A 12,527-nucleotide genomic window follows, 5' to 3' on the forward strand; every position below is an offset into this window, starting at 1 on the left:
ATGAAAGTATCATATCAGCCCTTATGGTATTAATTGTAGAATACTTCTGGAAATCCACGTCTAAGTGCAATTGCAAGTAAGTGCAGCTGAAGTCCAGATTTGTGAAGGACAGGCTCCCTGTCACCTTTGCGCATAAATACTCAATGCAGGGATAGGCTATTTATCCAGCTGCAAAAGGCAATTTATCATTTGTCTAAAATCCCCTCAAAGATGAACTGACCCGTTGGGTTTGAAAATCTTTACAACCAGTGCTGCCCTTTTCACAAATCGGACTGTTTTGATGATTCCTTCACTCTTTCACCCCTTGTGATTTCTGCCTCTACTTTTGCCTGTGAGGAAAATAGCACTGGGCAGGCCATGCAGAATTGTGGAATTGCTTCCTGGTCAACATACAATGTGGCCTTGGCTCCTCTGATACTCTCTAGACCTGCTTAGAAGATTTCTAAGTATTTAATTAGGACTTCATTCAGGCATCTAATTGAAAAATATTGAGCCAATCTAGGTGAATCCCTTGTAATCAATTTTGCCCCATCAAGCTTGGGCTCTAGCCTTTTACAACAAGCACTGGTAACTGAACCAGCTGCTTTTCATTAGAAATCGGAACTGAAGTTATATCATTTATCTGTAAATGTTTCCCAGTATAGGTTCTCAGCCGAGCTGAAGTCTTGTGCAAACTTAAGGGCTAGAGTCCACAGAGAACTTTGTTCAAAATTGGTTCTGCAATCATTGATCCTGCTGTGCTGGTGTCAACCTCCGTTAGAACTGGATGGCCATTTAACCAGATGTTTATTTTGTTTGGTTCTGATTTTGATGTTGTTGAGCAATTTAGCTGTTCCAAATCAGATGTTGATGGACTTTCTAGGTTATGAACTCTCCTGGATACTGCCCTATGAGTAATTATTCAATTTAGGTCCAGTAGGACTCTTTAGTTGTGTGAAGTCCACATTCCAGCAGCATGTACAATGGCTTGCCCGCCAGGATCCTGAAGAAAGTTTTAAGCATTTGGCCGAGACTTGGTTTTATTTTAGTGTTTTGCTGTGGGCCCTCTGTTCAGGATATGTCCTGAGTGCAACTATGCAATTGCCCGCCCTCAAGTGGTGTTCTCCAAGCTCAGTCAGACTGACAAGGGTGTCCACTTCCTTCAGAATACCCTGCAATCTATATACTCCATTTGCTGCATTTTTCAGCGATAAAGCCAGTTGTAGCACCTGTTTGAAGTCCAGTTGGGCTTTTGCTAGTAAGCATTTTTGCATGGTTACATCATTAATCCCACATACCAAATAGTTTCTTATCATCTCATTAAGGATTAAACCAAAGTCACAGGTTTCTGGCAGTAGTCTTAACCTAGTCAAAAATCCAGATATGGATCCCTTGGTTCTTGAATTATCCAGTAAGAAAATGACAGCATCTCAAAATTAGAGAATGCTTGGTGTTGTGATATTCCTTAGCACTTCCATCAATTCTTGAAAGGTTTTAGTATCTGGTGCCTCAAAGTTAGGCTCCTAATAACAGAAAAAGCTGTGGTTCCATAGGTTGTCAGAAGAATTACTTGATGCTTTTCATCTGCCACAATGTTGTTTGCCCAGAAAAAAACAACATTCTTTCTATGTACTGGGCCCTATCCTTGACAGCAGGGTCAAATGAGTCAACCTTCCCAAACAAAGACATGATGCAAGAAATGCACATGCCCTCACCAAGTCACCCTTTATTTGCACATGAACAGTCTTTAACTCTAGAACTGTCTCTCTCAGAGGGGCAGTATCTCTGACACTCCCCTTTGTATTTGTCATCCAGGGATTGGACCAGATTAACTTGGATGCTGCCTGAACTGCTGTGCTTTTCCAGCACCACTCTAATCTAGGCCCCAGATTAAGAGCCCCAATCAGATAACTCCTATTCAACAGGTTCGAGGTGGCTGATCTTGTTACAATCACTACATGACCGTTAGATATAAGAACACAAGTAGACCATTCAGCCCATAAAGTCTGATCCACCATTCAGAAAGATCACGATTGATGTGATATTCCTCCTCTTCACTTTTCCATCGCCTCTTATTCTTGTAAACTTCAATGAGCACAAGTCCAACCTACTCAACTTCTCCTTGCAAGAAAACCTCTTAAACAATCTGGTGAAGTTTTTCTGGACTGCCTCCAATGCCAGTGTATCCTTTTCCCAAATCTCGTGATCCCCTGACTGACTTTTGGGCCCTGTATCTAAGGAAGGATGTGGTGGCCTTGGAGGTTTACAAGAATGATCACAGGGCTAAAGGGCTTGATATATGAGGAGCAGTTGAGGTCTCTGGATCTGTACTCACTGGAGTTTGGAAGAATGAGGGGGGAATTTCATTGAAACTTAGAGAATCCTGAGAGGCACGACATAGAGTGGACTTGGAAAAAGATGATTCCACTAGTGGGAGAGATTAGGACCCAAGGGTGTGGCCACAGAGTGAAAGGTTAGCACTTTGGAATTCAGATAAGGAAGAATTTATTCAGCTATAGGGTAAAACTCATTGGCACAGAGGGATGTGGAGACTAAAATCATTGAGTGTATTTAAGACAGTAATAGATAGGTTCGTGATTAGTAATGGGTCGATGTTTACAGGGAGAATGGGGTTGAAAAATGTAAAAAACCATGATCGAAATGGTGGAGCAGACTTGATGGGCCAAAGGGTCTAATTCTGCTCCTGTATCTTTTGGATAAAAATCTGTCCATTTCAGCCTTGCATATACATAACAGCATTAATAGCCCTCTTCAATACACAATCACACAGATTCACTACTATCTGAGAGGAAGAAACCCTCCTCATCGCTGTCTTAAATGTGTGACCCCTTACTCTGAGATAGTGACCTCTGACCCCAGACTCTCCCACACGGGGAAACAACCTTTCTGCAATTACTCTATCAAGCTCCTCAAGAAACTTATATGATTCAATAAGGTCACTCTCATTCTTATAAACTTCAATGAACACGAGTCCAACTTACTGAAGTTCTCATTGAAAGAATAACTCTCCATGCCCAGAACAACCTAGTGAACCTTTTCTGGATCGTCTCCTTTCCAGTATATTCTTTAGATAAGGAAACTAAAACTGTTCACAGTTTTCTAAGTGCTGTCTAACTATGGCGTTGTATAGTTTGAGCAATATTTCTTATTTTTATATTCCATTTCCTTTGAGTAAAAGCCTCAATTCCAATTGCTTCTCATATTATCTGCTGAACTTGTGTGCTGTCTGTTAATGTTCAGTTCTTCTATTCTTCCTGCTGAAGTGTACAATTTTTAACATAACTTCACATTATGTTCCATCTGCCAAGATTTGACCCACTCACTTTGCCATATCCTAGAACACGTTGCTGCTAGACTGAGTAGCAGGTGATGGGAGAACTAACAAAAGGCAAGAATATGCTGCGGGTGCATTTGTCCATTAAAGTATCAGTAAGATTGACCACTGCACAAATGTTCTTGCGGAGACAAAGTCCTGCCTTCATATTAATAATACTTTAGATTGTATTGGTTGGCATTATCAATGTGTTTCTGGTCTTGATGAAAGGCCTTTGCCCGAAATTTCGATTTTCCTGCTCCTTGGATGCTGCCTGACCTGCTGTGCTTTTCCAGCACCACATTCTCAATTCTAATCTCCAGCATCTGGAGCACTCACTTTCGCCAACTATCAACATGTTAAATAGGTCAGACTTTGAACAGATCTAGCAACTTGACTGGGCATCTATGAGGTGCTGTAGGACATCATCAGCAATAGAATCATACTTCAATACAATCAACAACCTCATGGCCTGTATACCTCCTAAGCAACCATCACCATCAAACCTCGGCATCAAACTTGGCTCAAAGGAGAGTGCAGGAGAAAATGCCAGGAGCAGCACCTGGTGTACCTAAAAATGAGACATCAACACGACAACTTGCATGCCAAACAGCATAAGCAGCATATCTTAGACAGAGCTAAGCAATCCCACAACCAGTAGATTAGATCTAAGCAGTGCCGTCCTGCCATACCCAGATGTGAATGGTGATGGACAACTAAACAACTCATTGGAGGAGGTGACATCTGCTGTTTGACATGCAAGTAATACAGTTTGCTATCTTCTCCAGGTTGCCATCTTATTTTCATGCATGCCTGGTGCTGCCCCTGGCATGTCCCCCGACTGCATCCTGATTTCATGCACAAATTGCATTAAATGCTAAGGGCTTTTTGGTAATTGTATAAAAATACATTGATCCACTTATGACAGTAATAGAAGGTTAACAAAGGGAGTGCTAATGTTTCTATCAAATTGAACTCTAATAATTCCACTCAGACGCAGAAACATTTGCATTTCACTGAAAATCTTGAAAAGCAACATACTGATAATGATTTGCTGTCACCAAAGAATTTCAGATCATTTGGCTTCAGCCACCCTCATCTCTACCTAAAGTAAAACTGCTGTATAGAGATGGGGAAGGATGAGGCTAAGAAAGAAATTCCATTCAGATGCAGTGAGTATAGTAGCTAGTGCAGAGTAAGATTGACACGTGAGCAAGTTTTGGTATGAAAGGAATTTATGAACCTTTGTGCACAGCAAATCCTACAAATGGTAATAGTAGTAATACAATCAGTGAATCTGTTTCTAATGATGACCATTAAAAGAAGCATCTTGTCCAAGAACATGGATAACTCCCTGTTATTCAAATAGTTATATTGAACCTTTAATATTTACACTCACCACTGGAATTGTGAGATGATTCAACATCTCAGCTAAACAGCATCATGATCAGTACTCCCTCAGTACTGAGGTTGAGCATTAGCTTAAATGATGAGTTCAACTCCTTATATGAATGAATGTTAAATTACTTCCTTTACCACATCATATACTCAGCAGGTGCAACCAACAGAAAACAGCAGGCCATGTCTGTAATAATAAATTACACAAAAAAAAATCCGAACAGCAGGACATAATTAAAAGCCAGTATTCGTTTTCTGGAGAATGCAATGGCTTCATTAATCATGTGGTGTGGTACTGACCAAACTATGTCAGAGTGTGTATTTGATTCAACTAATCATAGCTGTTCCAGTAGTTATGGATGCACCAACCTTTGGGAGTGAAAATATTGGCTATGACATCACTTCATGATCATTGTCCATTGATCCTTGTTGGAAGTAAAGCCAGTATTAGATTGTATGCAGATACCCTATATCAAATAGTCTAATACATGAACATTTGTCCATTATATCAGAGAGGTTTCAATTTCTATATATTTATTTGCAGCCAAGAATGTCCCTTAAGTGTGAAGAAAAAGGAACTGGGGAATTGAGAAATGTAACATGAAAATACCAAAATGATGTTAGAAATAGCAAACAAATGGCTGCTGTCTTTACATGTGTGCTGACATGATGGTGTTAATTTTCCAATTTCCATTTCAAAGTATTTAAAGTTCACTTTTTTATGTATAATCTCTGTTGATGCTTAATGTGTTGCTTAGGAACCTGCTGAGTTGAAGTTATCAAAGGAGTTGCCTGGAATTTTGGCAGTGCATGCACAACCAGTTAATAAGAACATATTCCCAACATGGGAGAAGTTCTTAGAGATGTTCCTCTGTCAAGGTATAAAACTTTCTCTTCTCTGCAATTTGACTTATTATTATGTTACTCTACTACAATCATAATTTCTTCAAAGGTCATTAATAATTTGCAAGTGCTGGTGTTGGACTGGGGTGTACAAAGTTAATAATCACACAACACCAGGTTATAGTCCAACAGGTTTATTTGGAAGCACTAGCTTTCGAAACACTGCTCCTTCATGAGGTGGTTGTGATGAACCACCTGATGAAGGAACAGTGCTCCAAAAGCCAATGCTTTCAAATAAACCTGTTGAACTTTAATCTGGTGTTGTGTGATTTTTATAGATTATTAACATTTGGAGAGTTGATAAAGAATCAGTCCAAATATCATGAGTGAAATAGTTCCTTCTCAACCTAAAAATACTATTATGGAGAGCTACTGTAATGTTATAGCAAAGAAATAACTTCCATTTATAAAATAACTTTCACAGATAGAGTACGTACTATGGTACTTTACCAGCCATCGAACCACTTTTGAAATGTAGTCATCAAAGGTTTAGGGGAGATATCAGAGGTAGGTTTTTTACGCAGAGAGTGTTGGGTGGCATGCACTACCAGCTGTAGTAGTAGAGTCAGGTACATTAGGGACATTGAAGCGATTCTTGGATAGGCACATGGAAGATAGTACAATGAAGGGTGTATGTAGGTTAGTCTGATCTTAGAGTAGGATAAAAGGCCGGCATAAAAGGCCCCCTAATTGAAGGCCGAAGGACTTGCACTCTGCTGAATTGTTCTATGTTCTATATAGTCGTTAATTGTGCACAGCAAGCTCCCACAAACAAATAAAAGGAAAATATGAGGAATGCTGGAAATCTTAAATAAATACAGAAAATCAGCAGATCTGGAAGCATCTGTGGAGACAGAAACAAAGTTAACATTCTGAAAAAGAGCCGCACGGAATCGAAACACTGCCAGACCTGCTGAGTTTCTTCAGCGTTCTCTTCAGCATTTGCTCCCATAATCAGAGTTAGGATAATGAGGTAAAAACAATGACTGCAGATGCTGGAAACCAATTTCTGGATTAGTGGTGCAGGAAGAGCACAGCAGTTCAGGCAGCATCCAAGGAGCTTCAAAATCGACGTTGGGGCTTTTGCCCGAAACGTCAATTTCGAAGCGCCTTGGACGCTGCCTGAACTGCTGTGCTCTTCCAGCACCACTAATCCAGAGTTAGGATAATGACCAGTTAATTGGTTCAATGGTGTTTGTTGTGAGATAATATTAGCCATAATTGCCCTGCTATTCTTTGATATAATGCCATGGAATCTTTTTTATGCAAAATTAAGGGTCGATGATTTCCCATTTACTCGAAAGGTGGCAACTCCAATAGTGCAGCACTCCCTCAGTACACCACTGAAAAAATGTAGGAGTGCTTTGTTTGCACGCCATTAAAACAGACTGGAGGCTATGTCTTGGAATTAGTGAATCCAGAGCCTTGAATTTCTACAAGTAGTCTTAAATCACAAGGAGTTTGTTGATGCTAGCTTAATAAGAGTGCAGTAGCATTGTGGTTATGTCACTGGACTAGTAATTCAGTGGTCCAGACTAATAATCTGAAAACATGAATGCAGATCTCACCACACATTTGAGGAATTTAAATGAAATTAATTAAATAAAATCTGGAATATTAAAGCTAGTGTCAGTAATGATGACCAGGCCATGTCAGATTGTCATTTCGGAAATAAATCGTGGTTCTCTAATGTCTTTTTAGGGAAGGAAATCTGCCATCCTTACGTAGCCTGTTCTGACACGTGATTCCAGACCAACAGCAATGTGGTTGAGTCCTAACTGCCCTTTCAAAATGCTTATCAAGCAATATATTAATAGGAAGGATTTAGAGGAAGAATGGCCAAATGCTGACAAATGGGACTAGATCAGTTTGGACTGTCTGGTCAGTGTGGATAAAATGGACCAAAGGATCTGTTTCCATACTATGACTCTATGTCTACAATAGCACACTATCATCTTCTCAAGGACAATGAATACTGGCTTTGCCAGTGGTTTCTGTCAATGAAGTTTTTAAAAACTTGCCCAACTATGGTAGTGGTCTTTTTGTTGATGCCAATTCCTCCCCATTCCATGGTTCCATGGGCATCAGGTGGCCTTCTCCATGGGCATCAGGTGAGCTTTGAGACTATCCCATGTAGACCTTATAGTTGAAATCAGCCCTGTCCTGGCAACCTTTCCCATGCTGAGAACAATTACCTCAACTTAGACGGTTGACCACTTTCAGTCTAACTCAGCCAGTTTCAGCTATATACTAGGTAAAGCCAATCTACCTTGAGAAGCTAATATATACTAGGTAAAGCCAATCTACCTTGAGAAGCTAATGAATTTCAATCTGATTTGTCCCTCTTTGCTGCGATACTTGGGAGTTGTAAGAAAGGTTACAGTTTTTAAAATTGTTTTTATTATTTTGTTTTATCAAGTCATCAGTTTCTCAAACTTAATTCCCACAGAGATATAAAGCTCCCATTAGAGGAAATGCGGAATACAACAGTTGCATTTGGCTTATACCTTTGCATTGATCATATAGAACATAGAACATTACAGCACAGGACAGGCCCTTCAGCCCTCAATGTTGCACCAACCAATAAAACTAATCTAAAGTCCATCTATCCTTCACTATTCCATTTTCATCCATTTGTTTATCCAATGACCATTAAAATGCCCTTAAAGTTGGCAAGTCGACTAATGTTGCAGGCAGTGTGTTCCGCGCCTCCTCTACTCTCTGAGTAAAGAAACTACCTCTGACGTCTGTCCTGTATCTATCACCCCTCAAATTAAAGCCAAGCCCCTTATGCTAGCCATCGCCATCCAAGGAAAAAGGCTCTCTCTGTCCACCCTATCTAACCCTCTGATTATCTTATAGGTCTCAATTAAGTCACCTCTCAACCTTCTTCTCTCTGATGAAAACAGCCTCAAGTCCCTCAGCCTTTCCTGAGAAAACCTTCCCTCCATACCAGGCAACATCCTGGTAAATCTCCTCTGAACCCTTTCAAACATTACTACATCCTTCCTATATTGCGGTGACCAGAACTGTATGCAATACTCCAAATGCAGCCGCACCAGAGTTTTGTACAGCTGCAGCATGACCTCATGGGTCTGAAACTCAATCCATCTACCAATGAAAGCTAACACACCGTATGCCTTCTTAACAACCCTATCAACCTGGGTGGCAACCTTCAGAGATCTATGTACGTGAATAAAAATCTCACAACACCAGGTTTTAGTCCAACAGGTTTAATTGGAAGCACTAGCTTTCGAAGCACTGCTTCATGGACACTAAGATCTCTCTGCTCATCTATACTACCAAGAATCTTACCATTCACCCAGTACTCTTTATCCTGTTGCTGCTTCCAAAGTGAATCACTTCACACTTTTCTGCAATAAACTCCATTTGCCACCTCTCAGTCCAACCCTGCAGCTTATCTATATCCCTCTGTAACCTGCAACTCCACCAAGCTTAGTGTCATCCTCAAATTTACTAACCCATTCTTCTACGCCCTTATCCAGGTTATTTATAAATGACCCCAGTGGCCCCAAAACAGACCCTTGCGGTACACCACTAGTAACTGAACTCTAGGATGAACGTTTCCCATCAGTCACCACCTTCTGTCAGCTAGCCAATTTCTGATCCAAACCACTAAATTACCTTACTGAAATCCATATACACCACGTCAACCCCTTTACCCTCATCCACCTATTTGGTCACTTTCTCAAAGAACTCAAGATTTGTGAGGCACAACCTACCCTTCACAAAACTGTGTTGACTATTCCTCTCTAGATGATTATAAATCCTATCTCTTATAACCTTTTCCAATACTCCACCCACAACCGAAGTAAGGCTCACTGGTCTATAATTACCAGGGTTGCCTCTATTCCCTTCTTGAATATTGGGACAACATTTGCTGTCCTCCAGTTTTCTAGCACTATTCCTGTAGACAATGATGACAAAAAGATCAAAGCCAAAGGCTCTACAATCTCCTCCCTGGCTTCCCAGAGAATCCTTGGATAAATTCCATCCGGCCCAGGGGACTTACCTATTTTCACACTTTCCAGAATTTCTAATACCGCCTCCTTGCAAATGTCAATCCCGTCTAGTTTAGTAGGCTGTATCACAATATTCTCATCAACATTGTCTTTTTCCAGTGTGAATATTGACGAAAAATATTCGTTTCGCGCTTTCCCATCTCAGACTCCACGCCCAAGTTCCCACTACTGTAATTGATTGGCCCTAATCTTTCTCTAGTCATTCTTTTATTCCTGATATACCTATAGAAAGCTTCAGGGCTTTCCTTGATTCTATCTGCCTACGACTTCTTATGTTCCCTCCTGGCTCTTTTTAGCTCTCTCTTTAGGTCATTCCTGGCTAACTTGTAACTCTGAAGCTCCCTAACTGAGCCTTCATGTCTCATCATAACATAAGCTTTCTTCTCCCTCTTGACAAGAGATTCAATTTCTTTAGTAGACCACGGCTCTCTCGCTCGCTTTTACAACATGTAAAAGACATATATAGGAAAGGTTTAGAGCGATATGGGCTAAGTGCTGGCAAATGGGAGTAGATTAATTTAGGATAATTAATTAATCAGTAGAGGAAGATTTTGGGTCAGTGTTCATGGACAAGTTGCACCAAAGGGTCTCTGTGCTGTACATCTCTGTGAACTCTATGACTCTAATATTCACCACTCTCACTCCTATACTGTTCATTTCCGGGATAGCTGTGTTCCCTACATTACATCCTGCCAGCCTGCAGCATCATAGGAAAGCTCAAGTCTCAAAGAATATCAGATAAGCTCAGTCCTCCCCTATTCAGAGAACTTGTAAACTCACTTGCAGACATGTAATCTTTTTGAAGAAAATTAAGTCTTTCCACAAGTCTGCCGTTTATATCCACCACTAGAGGAGAACAGTTTCTCCTTACCTCAGGAGGAGGTGGTAAGTAAGAAATACATTAAAATCACCCAGTGTGTTTACATGTCCAGATGAGCTGTGGAACGTCATTGGAGCATAGACACACCAACCTATGGTCTCACCTTCCTTCTCACAGTGTACATCAGTTTCGAGGATTGATGCCGGAAAGGTTGGATTGTCTTCTGAGTAACCCATAAATTTGGGCCAAAAGCTGCAAAATTTGTGCTCCTTACACTATAGGGTACCATTGGTGGCAGGAGTAACACACAGGTGCTGCTGATGGCACAGTACCAAAGAAAAGGCTACATAAATAAACCATTTAAACCCCTCAATTACATTACAGCCTTGTAATCACTCCCAGGTATCCACTATTCTATACACAGGCCATCTGGAGTCCCTTAATTCAATTAAAGCCTTTATCTCACTGCCAGGTATCCATTATTCTCTGTTTAAATGACAGGAGGAAACTTGACGGCACCATTTTAGCAAAAAAAAACAGTGCCATGTCCAATTTTGAAAAATTGGAGGAAGAGATCCGGAGAGAGAACATAAAAATTCAAATCTAAAGTGTTTGCTCATCATTATTGGAAATGTTTTCTGTATGTTGCATTGTGTTCTCGCAGCTCCAATATTTTTCATGTTTAGAAACTCTTTAATTCAGCTTGGAGCAAGTATACCGGAACATGAATTGTGGATGTGTTTGCTTGGCTGCTTTTCATTTTGTTTGTAAATGATAACACGCAGAGATGAAAACCACATTAAAAACTGGTAATCTATTCTCCAGTGCAGATTTGCTGCATCTTTTTCATGATGGATATTGAATTTCATCAGAATTTGATCTCAGTTAGCAACTCAATTCTAATGCCATGCAATTTCTATTCAGAATAATGCTCCTGAGAGCCTGTTAACAACTATTAAAATGGCAATATTACAGCTTAAAATTTAAGAAAATACGTTATTTTAATAACAGTAATATTTAAATGTTTTCTCTAGTGTTATATAAAGTTAAGTACACAATATCATTCAGACTCAGTTAGTAATCAAGTTAAATTTTCCTCTTGTGATCTTCATAAAATGTGTTTTATCATTTGGTTTAGAAACGACACGCAGTATAGAATTCGGTGTTTATTGTGGTAGTGTGCCATTCTGACCTAGTGGTCACCGGTTTGATCCTCAGTATGTGCTCTGTTAGCTTATACCCCCATGGGTCATTTGGGATCAGTGCCAACTCATGGTGACCCATGTTGGAAAATGTGCAAGTGCTTCATGGGAACAGGATTAGGCTTTGCTACAGTAATTTCCATAGTTAAAAGAAGCATATTGTTGAATTTCATGTGTAAGTAGTGACTTTCTAGGTGAAGAACTGAAGAACAGCTTCCAAACTCCCAAACTATATCATCTAGAAGGACAAGGGCAGTAGATACAGTTAAACACCACCCACCTGCAAGTTCCCCTTCAAGCCACTCACCATCCAGACTTAGAAATATATCGCTGTTCCTTCAGTGTCGCTGGGTCAAATCCTAGAATTCCTTCCTAACAACACTGTGGGTTTACCCACATGAAATGAACTGCAGCATTTCAAGAAGGTAGTTCACCCCTCTGGAGGGCAACTAGGAATAGGTAATAAATGCTGGCCCCAGTAAGTGAAGCCCATATCCCATGGATGAATTAGAAGAAAGTGTCCCAGCACCCATGGAACCATGGCTCAGAATAGGTGTTTGTAATCAAGAAGGGGGCAGAAATAGGGTTTGTAAAAGCAAGCAGTATTTAAAGTCTCTTGTTTCTATCATAATAATAATCAGTTTTTAATTTCACAGTTGAAAAGTAGCATGGGTGATGCAAGGACACTGAATTAATTTAATAAACAACCAGTTGTAGTCAAGGTTAGATGATAGGGATGGTTTTCTGGAATTTTAATGTTCTTCATCTAAATCAAGCTTCTGGCCTAATCTGGGCCTGTAACATGGTGAAGATCCCTCAATTCTGAAGCAGAATGGTGTTAATATACA

The 12,527-nt window shown here is 40.2% G+C and overlaps 1 protein-coding gene across 1 annotated transcript in view; it reads left to right on the plus strand.

Annotated features, from left to right (window-relative positions):
• Nucleotides 1-12,527, plus strand: part of iqch (IQ motif containing H) — a 185,690-nt gene that overhangs the window by 116,129 nt on the left and 57,034 nt on the right. Inside the window, exon 15 of the mRNA XM_043677174.2 lies at nucleotides 5,470-5,590. Coding sequence (XP_043533109.2) covers nucleotides 5,470-5,590 — 121 coding nt within the window. The remainder of the gene's footprint in view (nucleotides 1-5,469; nucleotides 5,591-12,527) is intronic.

Source organism: Chiloscyllium plagiosum, unplaced genomic scaffold (genome assembly GCF_037043375.1).
Source record: "Chiloscyllium plagiosum isolate Xiang-an unplaced genomic scaffold, Cpla_swu_hap1 HiC_scaffold_39, whole genome shotgun sequence".
In the NCBI taxonomy this organism is placed as follows: Eukaryota; Metazoa; Chordata; class Chondrichthyes; order Orectolobiformes; family Hemiscylliidae; genus Chiloscyllium; species Chiloscyllium plagiosum.